Source organism: Phyllobates terribilis, unplaced genomic scaffold (assembly GCF_046119375.1).
Source record: "Phyllobates terribilis strain yellow unplaced genomic scaffold, ASM4611937v1 Scaffold_12__6_contigs__length_324123572, whole genome shotgun sequence".
Classification (NCBI taxonomy): Eukaryota; Metazoa; Chordata; class Amphibia; order Anura; family Dendrobatidae; genus Phyllobates; species Phyllobates terribilis.
Genome location: NW_027362772.1, coordinates 45,405,713 through 45,419,847, shown reverse-complemented (window position 1 = coordinate 45,419,847; position 14,135 = coordinate 45,405,713). Strand labels below are relative to the sequence as shown.

Below are 14,135 nucleotides of genomic sequence, written 5' to 3'. Positions count from 1 at the left end.
CAAGTCCCACACACAGCTAGAAGCCCAATATTTTTTCAGAGGTAGATGCAGAAAAAAATATATTCAGTTTGCAACCTGATGGAGGTCTGTATAGATGGATTAATAGAACAAGTCCCACACACAGCTAGAAGCCCAATATTTTTTCAGAGGTAGATGCAGAAAAAAATATATTCAGTTTGCAACCTGATGGAGGTCAGTATAGATGGACTAATACAACAAGTCCCACACACAGCTAGAAGCCCAATATTTTTTCAGAGCTAGATGCAGAAAAGAATTATATTCAATTTGCAACCTGATTGAGGTCAGTATAGATAGACTAATAGAATGATGCTATGCCCAAAAGATTGTACTTCACTAGGTGCAGTAAAAAAATTGGTATTCTATACACAGGTGGTATATCTTGCAACACAGATAGGCTACTCCACTGACTAACACACTCTGCAATAGGCCAAAAAGGATTAGCTTTGCTAGATTCAGCCAAATGCTGTGAAAAAAACTTGCACAGCACTGGCACAGACCTGCCTGGCAAAAACTGATAGGAACTGATGTAACCTAGTCCTGAAAAGGACTCCAATTACAATTAGTCTTTACTCCCACAACCTATCTATTTAAGAACACAGACCTGCCTGATAAAAGTCATAGGAAATGCTGTAACCTAGTCCTTAAAAGGACTGCAATCACAACTATACCCTACTCCCAAGCTATCTGTAGATTTGTGCGAAAATTGGCTTGAAATTAACAAGGTATAGCGCACACAGCAACAGCGGTGCCGTCTAACACGCAGCTGCAGCAGTGAGAAAATGGTGGCGACGGGGAAAATGGCTTGGTCTTATAGGGCAAGGACATGTGACATACACTGCCAATGACACATGCCCTTGCTTGTGTGAAAAAAGCACTTCGCTCCGTGTGTGCGCTGCTGATAGGCTGACAGATTGCACCTCCCCACTGTAAATGCAGGAAAGAGAAAAAAAAAATGGAGATCTTCATTGTTCCTGCAGAGATCCATCCCCTGCCCCTCCCCCCACCCCGCTGTGCACTCAAACTGCGTATTAACATTAATTTTCATCATTACTGAGAAAAAATCCAGTTATGATTTTGGTGCACGAACAGTTATCGAACATAACCTCGAACAGCCGAATTTTTCTCAAATTGTTCGTGTTCGCCGAACGGCTCGAACACCGCCCAAAACAGCTCGAATTTGAGATTGGCGAACAGTTCGAGTAGAACAACGCTCATCTCTACTTATAACAAACCCCTATCAGTAATTTATTATTTTTTCCTCCTCCCCTTATCTCCACCCACATGGACTCTACATTTTCATTATATTCACATATATCCTCCCGCAAGACGAGTTTTAAGGATGATTTTACATATAAACACACACCCCCCCTCGCTTCTTTGTAAGGTCATTTCTGAACAGACTATAGCCCTGTAAATTAACTGCCCTGTCATGGCTCTCGTCCAGTCATGTCTCAGATATCCCTACCATGTCATAATTATTTTCCAACAAAATGAATTCTAACTCCTCCATTTTGGTGGTCAGGCTTCTGGCATTAGTGTACATGCATTTTATGTATCTCTCTGTACCTCTATTCCTTCTTACTTTATTGACTGTTCTAACCCCACCCCCAATTTCTTTAATTGTGCCCAGGTCACTAACTGCACTATCTTCCCTACCTATAAAATGAATACCCCCCCCAAATCCCTAGTTTAAACACTCCTCCAACCTTCTAGCCATTTTCTCCCGAAGCACAGCTGCAACCTCCCCATTGAGCCGGTCCCTAGCGTAGAGTCTGTAGCCAACTGAGAAGTCGGCCCGGTTCTCCAGGAACCCAAATCCCTCCTTCCTACACCAGTTCTTGAGCCACTTATTTATCTCCCTAATCTCCCGTTGCCTCTCTGGCGTGGCACGTGGTACCAGTAGTATTTCAGAGACTACCACCTTGGAGGTCCTTGCTTTCAGCTTGCAGCCTAATTCCCAGAAATCATCTTTAAGGACCTTCCACCTACCTCTAACTTTGTCATTTGTGCCAATGTGCACAATGACTGCTAGGTCCTCACCAGCCCCTCCCAGTAATATGTCAACCCGATCAGCGATGTGCCGGACTCGAGCGCCAGGTAGGCAGCACACTGTTCGACGATCCCTGTCTTTGTGACAGATTGCCCTATCTGTTTCCCTAATAATTGAGTCCCCCACTACCAGCACCTGCCTGGCCTGCCTTGCACTCCCATTTCCCTCTTTACTGGAGCTGACACTCTTCCGGCTTTCAGGGGACATGCCTTGCTGCAGCAGTGCTACCCCTGTACCGTCACTCCCCTCATCTGCCAACTTTGCAAACTTATTGGGGTGTGCCAAATCAGGACTAGCCTCCCTGGCACTCTTCCTTCTACCACCCCCCCATTCAAACTGTCACCCAACTAGCGGCCTCACTGTCCTGCAGCTCCATACTACCACCCTCCCCCACATCTACCCCAGTGAGCAGCTGCTCAGTGAGCAGCAGACTCCTTTCCATATTGTAAATGGATCTCAGTGTTGCCAGTTGCTCATTTAGATCCAGTACCTGGGCTTCCAAACGCACAATGTGTACACATCTCGCGCAGCAGTAAGCAACCCCGACCGGCTGTTCAAGGAATGCATACATGTGGCAAGATGTACACTGGATAGCATTGTCAATAATGGAGCTCATTTCCTAATGGGGATTGCAATAGACAGAATGTTAAGTAAAAAGAAAAGTAAAGAATTAATTAAATACAGACAGCAATTCAGTCCAAATTCCTCCATTCCAAACTCCCTGAATCCAAAGTCACTGAAAAACAAGTCGCACACTTACTTTCGTTCGCACTTACGCTCCGGTCACACTCAGCTTGTTCACACTCGCAAACTAAGAGATTTAAAGAGTTTTTTTTTCCCTTTTGCAGCAATGCACCCTACAGCTCAATGCACTTACAAAGGCAAGCATTCATATTATATTATCTGAATTTGTAACGTCTGTGGCTCCTGATGAGCAGATTAGCAGGAGAAACGCACCCGCGTCTAGCGATACATACCTGCATCTGTATTTGAACTTAGCAGTGTAGTTGTGAGGTTGGTGTATTTGCATTTCTGATCTTGTCCCTATAGTATTGAGGTGTCCTGGACCCTCCTATTCATATCTCTTAACTTTCTGGCTGACTGGTGAATCTTTTTTATGCTTATTGTACTTGAAGATTGGTCTATTGTATATATTGGTATAAAGTGACATCTATTTTCTGGTTTGGTGAGGGATGCAGGAATATTCCCTGCAATAATTTTTATTACTAATACACATATACTTGTTCTGTATTTACAGCCAGATTGAGATCTATATACAGTATTATTGATTATTTGATGATTGATATCCTCTTAAGTATCTGGGCCATTAAGTTAACTGACTGTTAGAAAATGAGTACCTATTAATTTCCTATTTTTTGACTTACCACACCTGTACACTGCAGGTTGTCTTTGGGATTGAATGGTGATTACCCTCTTGCGTCCCCTTACACTGATAATTGACTCCCATGACTCTCACCGAATCAGAGACTTATAGGGTCCGTCAGGGTGAGCCAACGAGGAGCGGGGGCGCCATTTGCATTCAAGAGGGTGCCAATCTCTGCTGTGAAGTAGGGACAGATTAGGGCTCAGTTTAGGAAATTGCCCCTTCCCACTTTATGATAATCTCTTTTTGGGCTGAGAATACTTTACAGCCTTTTTACCATTTTTGGTGTCTTTTGTTTGTTTTTTTGAGGGTCAGTTACAACTAAATTTATAATGATACTAATAAACATAAATTTTAGGTGTATTTTGTCGGTGAAATTGTTTAAATACTATACACTTCCATTATAATCTGTGATTTTGTATGCTGGAGATGTAATACAAATAGGAGTACAATCTTCCATGTTTTCTGGGACTGTCTCCCTATTGCCCCCTTTTGGACCAATGTTAAATCTACAGTTAATCAAATTTTTAATCTGACTCTACTATTAGAGCCTCAGATTTTCTTGCTCAATCTTTTCCCACAGGTTAAAACTAACAAAACAATTAAACTCAATTTAAATTAAAAAAGGGATTTTATAGTTTTTATAATTTAATGTTCGTGACGCCACCTGTGGTATGCGGCTATATGAAGCCGCCCCTGCGGTGCAGATTCTCTGAAGCTCATGTTGACGCAGCAGAGTTGGTTCAGCTCATCTCAGGTAGAGCTAAGCTCCAGGGTGGTGCAGTGATGTTATAAGTGAGGTAGCTATTGCTGTGCAGTGTAGTGCAGGTGATGGCGCAGATAATAATTCTAGGACACAGTGGGGTGCAGCCTTCCAGGTTTACTCACAGTTGTTGAACTCCAGGCTACCAGTACCAGAGTAACCTCCCACGTCTTCCTGCGTTCACCAAGGAAGGGGTTCAGCAATCTCTCAAGTATTTCAGGAGTACTTAAACGGGACCTCATTTTTGTGCCTTCCTCGATCGTCTTTCTGCGCTAGCTCTCACCCTCCTACCCTGCGCCTCACAATCAGTGTCCCAAGCCGGTAGCCTCGGATCTTGTCGGGTGACCTGCAGTCCCCTGGACCCTCTGTGGCCACCTTTTCGGCAAAGTAATTGTGGTGGTTGGCAGCTGCACCTTGCAAGTACAGCAGCCTCCGGTTTCTAGCTGAGCCTTGTAGTTCTCCACTAGTTTAGGGGCCGATCCCCTCTGCGGCCTGATCCCTCCACACCATGGTAGATTCGGGCGCATGGGGGGCATCCGCACTTCCCATGCCCCTGGGATCCCCTCACTTCTGGAGCCTTCCTCTGCTCCCTTCCTTTTCAGCCTTCCCTCCTCTGACTGAATGCCTTTCTCCAGATGGCTCCCCTTTTTATACTACTGCTGAAGTGCTCCTCTGGTCTTCTTCCTCCACCCACACCCACTACATGGTTCCACCCTCCAGCTAGGGACCAGGGACTGTGCTCTCCCTTAGGAGCAATCTCGCCCTTCCCTCCTGAAGTGTAATGAATGCAAGTGTGTGGGTCCCGGGTAGTACTCCATCCTTACCTGAGAGTGGGATACCACACCTCTGGTGAGATGCAATACCTCTGTGGTGACTGAACCCGCAGGGGCGCCACATATACATGGTCTGTCATTACTAGCCACCATCTGCAGGAACCAAACAATCTGTTACCTGTGAAGTTTCATCATATCCAAACATAGAAACATGGATTCTGCTCAAATGCAATATATTTATTTTAAATATTGAAATTAACTCAGTACATGAGGAACATTCAGAAAACATCAATATCCTTTACTAGATCAATCATCTTATTCATAAATAACAATGAATGTGTAAAGCTGTACGTGATCATGCATAAAAAGTGTTAATTATAACCAATAATCACAGACTGATAAATTTACTGCACTTAGAACATTTGGTCTGCTGGTAAAGCTCGTTATTCCGATATGCTTGTATCCCAAGGAAACTTCACACTGAAGTCTTGCATTTCTGCCTTGTAGATCTTGTCAAAATATTCATTTTGAGCCACAGTAAAATGATTTTTCCAATCTCCGACTATTCCTGTAAATCATAAGTGGTGCAAAATATTTTAATTTCTCTTCAAGAGATCTGTTATATGCATATAGTAAACTCTACAATATTATAATTCCCAAAAATCAATACTTAGGAAATATAAAAAAAAAAAAAATGTGGAGAGTGTGGCATAGTCCAGAAAATGTGTTTATCAAATAAACCTAAACTACTAAAATGGAGGAATTAGATTTAATTTTGTTGGAAAATAATTGTGACATGGTAGTGATATCTGAGACGTGGCTGGACGAGAGCCATGACTGGGCAGTTAATTTACAGGGTTATAGTCTGTTCAGAAATGAACGTACATACAAGCGAGGGGAGGGTGTGTGTTTATATGTAAAATCATCCTTAAAACTCGTCTTGCGGGAGGATATAGGTGAATCTAATGAAAATGTAGAGTCCCTGTGGGTGGAGATAAGGGGAGGGGGAAAAATCATAAATTACTGATAGGGATTTGTTATATGTCTCCAAAAATAAAGTAAGTAGCGGAGAATATCCTCGTAAAACAAATAGATGAAGCAGCGACTCAAGGAGAAGTCACTATTAAGGGAGGCTTCAACTTCCCTGAAATACATTGGGGGACAGAAACATGTAGTTCAAGCAAAGGTAATAGGTTTTTGACAACTAGGAGAGACAATTTCCTTTCACAACTGGTTCAGGACCCAACAAGAAAGGGTGCACTGCTAGACCTAATATTAACCAAAAGGCCAGACCGCATATCAAATATACGATTTGGGGGTTACTTGGGTAATAGTGATCACAAAATAATACGTTTTCATGCAACCTTTAATAAGATGTGTAGTAGAGGGGTTACAAGGACATTAAACTTCAGGAAGGCTAATTTCCAACGGTTGAGAGATGATCTTAGTGCAATAATCTGGGATGATATCCTGAGACATAAAGCTACACAAAGCAAATTGGAGACATTTATTAACCCCTTAATAACATCTGACGTACTAATACGCGTCTGTGTCCTGGGACTTAAGAGCCAGACCCGTATTAGTACGTCATCGTGATCGCGCGCGCACACAGGCTGTGCGGGCGCGATCGCCGCCGGGTGTCAGCTGATTGTCACAGCTGACACCCGGTACTATGTGCAGGGAGTGGTCCTGCACTGCTCCCAGCACATTAACCCCCGCGATGCTGCGATCGAAGTCGATCGAAGTCGATCGCGGCATTGCGGGGGCAAGGGGAGGTGATCGGCGATACTCACCTCCTCTTCCGGCTTCCAGCGCAGTCTGCAAAGGCTTCCCGGGTGTTGCCATGACGACCCGATGTCGTCATGACAACATCCGGGTCACCAGAGAGCAGGAAGATTGCTTGGACATGCGCAGTGCATCTCCAAGCAATCTTCACACTGCACTTCTGACAGCCTTCATGGCATAGGGATGGTGCTCCATTCCTGTGCCATGCAGGCGATCAGAAAAAAAAAAGTGAAAGTCCCAGAGTGGGACAAAGTAATAAAGTGTATAAACTGTGTGAAAGTGGAAAAAAAAAAAAAAAAAAAGTGCAAAAATATTATAAAAAAAAAAAAAATAATAATACACCAAAAATAAAAATATAATGTACCCATCAATAAATATTATTATCAAAAAAATAAAAAAAAAACAATAAAAGTACACATATTTGGTATCGCCGCGTCCGGAAAAACCTGACCTATAAAACTGTCCCACTAGTTAACCCCTTCAGTGAACACGGTAAAAAAAAAGAAGAAACAAAAACGAAGCAAAAAACAATGCTTTATCACCATACCGCCAAACAAAAAGTAGAATAACACGCGATCAAAAAGACGCATATAAATAAAAATGATACCGCTGAAAACGTCATCTCGTCCCGCAAAAAACAAGCTGCCATACAGCTCCATCAACCGAAAAATAAAAAAGTTATAGCTCTCAGAATAAAGCGATACTAAAAAATATTTTTTTCTATAAAATAGCTTTTATTGTGTATAAGCGCCAAAACATAGAAAAATGATACAAATGTGGTACCGCTGTAAATGTACTGACCCGAAGAATAAAGCTACCTCATCAATTTTACCACACGCGGAACAGAATAAAAAAAAAAAAAAAAAAAACAATTCCTGAATTGTTGGTCTTTGTTTATTCTGCCTCCCAAAAATCGGAATAGAAAGCGATCAAAAAATGTCACGTGCCTGAAAATGGCACCAATAACAACGTCAAGTCATCCCGCAAAAAACGAGCCGTCACATGACTGTCTGCCAAAATCTGGAAAAATTATAGCTCTCAAAATATGGCGATGCAAAAACTAGATTTTACAAAAAATGCGTCTTTTAGTGTGTGACAGCTGTCAGTCATAAAAACCCCATATGATTCTGGCATTGCTGTAATCACACTGACCCGAAGAATAAAGTCGTCTAATCACTTATACCGCACAAGGAACGGCGTCAAAAATAAACTCTTGGGTTAGGATTGGGCTAGGGTTAGGGCTGGGTTTGGGGCTAGGGTTGTGCTGGGGCTAGGGTTGTGCTGGGGCTAGGGTTGTGCTGGGGCTAGGGTTGTGCTAGGGTTAGGGCTGGGGTTGGGATTTTTTTCAAAAGTAAGAAAAAAAGATGACGATATGGCGACTAGTGTTGAGAACAAGTGCTCGCTACTTGAGTTTGCATCGGGTGCTCTGGTATGCATTGAGTATCGTGGGTATTTGAGTGACACGCTCGAGTCTCTGCCCCATATGCTTCGTGGCCAAAAAACGTTACGGGGATTGCCTGCCATGCACGAGTGATCCCCGCATGTTTTTTTTTGGGCGTCTAATAACCGTGAAACATGCGGAGCAGGGACTCGAGCATGTCACTCGAGCACACGCTGTACATGCTGCATACCTGAGTACCCAATGCAAACTCAAGTAGCGAGCACTTGCGCTCAAGAATAATGACTACTTATTCAATATGATGACCTAATGTAAACAAATTCTGTGCCGTACCTCTGGGTTCAAAATGTTCACTGTACACCTTAATAAAATCCTTGAGGGGTATAGTTTCCAAAATGGGGACACTTGTGGGGGAGCTCCACTGTTTAGGCACATCACGGGCTCTCCAAACGCGACATGGTGTCCGCTAACAAATTGAATGGAAAATCGGCTCAAATTGTTAGCGGACGCCATGTTGCGTTTGGAGAGCCCCTGTGTGCCCAAACATTGGAGCTCCCCCACAAGTGACCCCATTTTGGAAACTAGACCCCCCAAGGCACCTATCTAGATGCATAGTGAGCACTTGGAACCCCCAGGTGCTTCACAAATTGATTCGTAAAAATGAAAAAGTGTTTTTTTTTTCACTTTTTCATTTTTACGAATCAATTTGTGAAGCACCTGGGGGTTGCAACTGCTCACTATGCATCTAGATAGGTGCCTTGTGGGGTCTAGTTTCCAAAATGGGGTCACTTGTGGGGGAGCTCCAATGTTTGGGCACATAGGGGCTCTCTAAACGCAACATGGTGTCCGCTAATTATTCAAGCAAATTTTACAATCAAAAAGTCAAATGGCGCTCCTTCCCTTCCGAGCCCTACAGTGCGCCCAAACAGTGTTTTTTCCCCAAATATTGGGTATCTGCGTGCCCAGGGGAAATTGCACAACAAATTTTGCGGTCCATTTTTTCTTGTTACCCCTGTGAAAATAAAAAAAATTGGGTCTAAAGTAACATTTTTGTGAAAAAAGTTAAATGTTCATTTTTTTCTTCCACATTCAAAAAATTACTATGAAGCACCTGAAGGGTTAATAAAGTTCTTGAATGTGGTTTCGAGCACCTTGAGGGGTGCAGTTTTTAGAATGGTGTCACTTTTGGGTATTTTCTGTCATAAAGACCTCTCAAAGTGACTTCAAATGTGATGTGGTCCCTAAAAAAATGGTTTTGTAAATTTTGTTGGAAAAATGAGAAATCGCTGGTCAACTTTTAACCCTTATAGCTCCCTAACAAAAAAAAATTTTGGTTCCAAAATTGTGCTGATGTAAAGTAGACATGTGAGAAATGTTATTTATTAACTCTTTTGTGTGACATATCGCTCTGATTTCAGGGCTTAAAAATTCAAATTTTGAAAATTGCAAAATTTTCAAAATTTTCACCAAATTTCCGTTTTTTTCACAAATAAACGCATGTGATATCGAAGAAATTTTTCCACAATCATGAAGTACAATATGTCACAAAAAAACAATCTCAGAATCAGGGGGATCCGTTGAAGCGTTCCAGAGTAATTACCTCATAAAGTGACAGTGGTCAGAATTGTAAAAATTGGCCCGGTCATTAACGTGCAAACCACCCGCGGGGCTTAAGGGGTTAACATCCTGAATAGGACCTGTGCACAATATATACCCATTGGGAATAAACATGCTAGAAATAGGAGGAAACCACTATGGCTAAATAGAGCTGTAAGGGGCGCAATAGGTGACAAAAAGAAAGCATTTAGAGAACTAAAGCAAGTAGGTAGTGATGAGGCATTAAATAAATATAGAAAATTAAATAATAAATTCTGTAAAAACCAAATCAAGGCAGCAAAGATTGAGGCAGAGAGAATCATTGCCAGAGAAAGTAAAAATAATCCCAAAATATTCTTTAACTACATAAATAGTAAAAACTAAAAAATGATAGTGTTGGCCCCCTTAAAATAGTCTGGGTGAAATTGTGGATGAGTATGAGGAAAAAGCCAATATGCTAAATGATTTTTTTTTAACCGTATTTACACAAGAAAATCGCATGACAGAAAACATGATAAGTGATAACAAAAATTCTCCACTAAATGTCACTTGCTTAACCCAGCAGGAAGAACTGCGGCATCTTAAAACCACTAAAGTTGACAAATCCATGGGCCCGGATGGGATACACTACGAGTACTGCAGGAATTAAGTAACGTCATAGATAGACCATTATTTTTAATCTTTAAAGATTCCGTAATAACAGGGTCTGAACCACACGACTGGCGTATAGCAAATGTGGTGCCAATATTCAAAAAGGGGACAAAAACTGAACTTGGAAATTATAGGCCAGTAATCTTAACCTCTACTGTGGGTAAAATCCTGGAGGGTTTCCTAAGAGATGCTATACTAGAGTATCTGAAGAAGAATAACCTCATGACCCAATATCAACATGGGTTTACGAGCGACCGCTCCTGTCAAACTAATCTGATCAGTTTTTATGAGGAGGCAAGTTCTGGACTGGACCAAGGAAATGCAGTGGATGTTGTGTATATGGAATTTTCAAAAGCTTTTGATACGGTTCCACAAAAAAGGTTGATACATAAAATGAGAACAATGGGGATAGGGGAAAATATATGTATGTGGGTTAAGGATTGGCTCAGTGATAGGAAACAAAGGGTGGTTATTAATGAAAAACACTCAGACTGGATCTCAGTTAACAGTGGGGTATCACAGGGGTCAGTATTGGGCCCCATACATTTTAACATATTTATTAATGACCTTGTAGGGGGCATGCAGAGTAATATTTCAATATTTGCAGATGACACTAAACTCTGCAGGGTAATCAATACAGAGGAGGACAATATTATATTACAGGAGGATCTATGTAAACTAGAAGCTTGGGCTGATAAATGGCAAATGAGCTTTAATGGGGATAAATGTAAGGTAATGCACTTGGGCAGAAGAAATAAAATGTATAATTATATGCTTAATTGTAAAACACTGGGCAAAACTGTAACTGAAAAAGACCTGGGTGTATTGGTGGACGACAAGCTCACGTTTAGTGGCCAGTGTCAGGCAGCTGCTGCAAAGGCAAATAAAATAATGGGATGCATTAAAAGAGGCATAATTTTACCTCTATACAAGTCATTAGTGCGATCCCACTTAGAATAATGTGTACAGTTTTGGTCTACGGTGTATAAGAAAGACATAGCTGAACTAGAGAGGGTGCAGAGAAGAGCGACCAAGGTTATTAGAGGACTGGGGGGTCGGCAAAACCAAGACAGGTTATTACACTTGGGGTTATTTAGTGTGGAAAAAAGAAGGCTTAGGGGTGATCTTATTACTATGTACAAGTATATGAGGGGACAGTACAAAAACCTTTCTACTGATCTTTTTACTTTGAAGCCAGAGACGGGAACATGGGGGCATCTTCTACGTCTGGAGGAAAGAAGGTTTAATCATAATCACAGACGGGGATTCTATACTGTAAGAGCAGTGAGACTATGAAACTCTCTGCCACATGATGTTGTAATGAGTGATTCACTATTAAAATTTAAGAAGGGCATGGATGCCTTTCTTGAAAAGTATAATATTACAGGTTATATATACTAGATTCCTTGATAGGGCATTGATCCAGGCAACTAGTCTGATTGTCGTATGGAGTCGGGAAGGAATTTTTTTCCCCAATGTGGAGCTTAGTGTTTGCCACATGGGATTTTTTTGCCTTCCTCTGGATCAACATGTTAGGCTATGGGTTGAACTAGATGGACTTAGTCTTCCTTCAACCTTAAAAACTATGTAAAACTATGTTACATGTTTCTGCATTGTACTGGTGCCGCATAATATAAAGGGAATAAACAGAGCTATACATGGGATAAAAAGATGGGAATAAGAGTCTAAAGTTCAATGATAAAAGCAATAGTATAACATTTCATACAGACTTAAATCCTTGAAAAGTAGTCAATATACAATAAAAACACATATGATCATGAAGAAACAGGTCATCAATATCTGATCAGTAGGGGTGCAACACCATAGTGTCCGAGAACTTCCAGGCACCGCTGTTAACAGCTGATCAGTGTGGGTGTCAGGTGACGCACCCCCCAATCAGATATTGATGGCCTATCCTAAGGATAGGCCATCAATAGAAAGGTAGTGGCCAACAACCCATTTATTACATTATAGTGATAGTAACTAGAGATTAGCGAATGTTTCAATATTCGATTCGGATTATGTTTGTCGAATTTGCAATATTCGCCAATTTATTCATCGAATATTTGCCAAACATTACCAAACGTCATAGGATTCAATGCGGGGCAAAAAAAACCTCATATACAACATCTTCAAATGGTCCAAAAGTTGCCAAAGCACATCAAATTAAGGGTAGACACCGGGAAAGTTCCATCAATTGACCCAGAGTACAAGTATTATTATTATTATTGTGACATTTAATTCGTGGTGCTTCACATGTGAAAAGGGGTCACCGTCAGTGACTCACCAACTGGTACAAGAGGCGAGATGACCCTGCCCGCAAGGGTGCACAAACAATCTACAAGGGATGGGTGAGGATATAGTAGGTCAGGGTACAGCTAGTCGTGCAGCGGTATGCTGAAGCGAGGGTTACTGCAAATTGTATGCTTGTCAGAAGAAGTGGGTCTTCAGCTTCCTTTTCAAGGTTGGCAAGAGTCTGATTTGTTGGGATACAGAGTTACACAGTAGTTGAGATGCACGGGACAATCTTGTATGCGATTGTGGCAAGAAGAGATAAGAGGGAAGTAGAGATGGAGATCTTGGAGGGATGGTAGGTTGCATGCAGGTAACTAGTACTGGAGACTAGGTCACACATGAATGGAGGGGACAGGTTTTCGATGGCTTGGTATGCCAAAGTTATGCTTTTCAACTGGAGTCTCTGGGCAACAGGAGCCAGCGCATGGATTGAAAGAGGGGAGAGGCCTAAGAATAGCGGGGTGACAGGTGGATTTATCAGCCAGCAAAGTTTAGGATAGATTGGAGGGGTGTGAGAGTGGTAAAACGGAGGTCACAGAGCAGGAGCTTTTAGTAGTCAAGGCAGGAGATGATGAGGGTGTGCACTGGTGTTTTTCTAGATTCATGGTTGAGGAATGTGTGGATCCACAAGATACTTTAGAGTTGGAGTCAGCATCAAGTAGAAAGGGCTTGGATCTGATGTTTGAAGGACAGATCAGAGTCAAGCTTGCGGGACTGGGGCGAGTGAATGGCTCACTTTGATGGACAGGTCAGTTGGGGGGGATGAATGAGATGGTAGAAAGATGATGCATTCAGTTTTATCCATGTTAAGTTTTACAAATCTACCAGAGAAGAAAGATGAAATAGAGGACATACATTCTGACATTCTGGGAATCTGGTTAGTAAGGAGGTGATATCAGGCCCAGAGAGGTAGATCTGTGTGTCATCAGCATAGAGGTGGTACTGAAACCCATGAGACTATGAGCTGTCCCAGGTCAAAGTTGTAGATGGAGAAGAGCCTGGGTCCCAGAACTGAAACTTGGGGGACACCGACACATAGGGGGTGAGGTGAGGAGGTGGTGTGTGAGTGGGAGACACTGAATGTCCTGTCAGTAAGGTATGAAAAGATCAAAGACAGGGCCAAGTCTGTGATGCAGAGAGATGAGTCTGTAGTAAGAGGGAATGGTCTACTGTGTCGAAGACAAATGACAGGTCTAGGAGCAGGAGGACAGAGTCTTGCTTGGATTTGGCAATTAGCAAGTCATTGGTGACTTTGGTCAGGGCAGTTTCAGTGGAATGGTAAGGTCGGAAGCCTTTTTGTAAGCAGTCAAAGACCGAGCAGGAGGAGATGTGTGAGGACAGTTCAAAATAGACTTGCTGATCCAGTAGTTTGGAAGCATAGGGGAGAAGTGAGATGGGGTGATAGCTCGACATAGGAG

At 42.2% G+C, this 14,135-nt stretch overlaps 1 protein-coding gene across 2 annotated transcripts in view; it reads right to left on the bottom strand.

The window, feature by feature from the left end:
• Positions 1–5,311: 5,311 nt before the first annotated feature.
• LOC141172015 (sulfotransferase 2B1-like) overlaps positions 5,312–14,135 on the bottom strand; it is a 292,410-nt gene continuing 283,586 nt past the window's right edge. The window contains exon 7 of one of the 2 annotated variants that reach the window (XM_073655787.1): positions 5,312–5,559. In XM_073655787.1, the coding sequence (XP_073511888.1) occupies positions 5,435–5,559 (125 nt within the window). In that variant the 3' untranslated portion in view covers positions 5,312–5,434. The remainder of the gene's footprint in view (positions 5,560–14,135) is intronic. The other variant, XM_073655786.1, reaches the window with a different exon arrangement.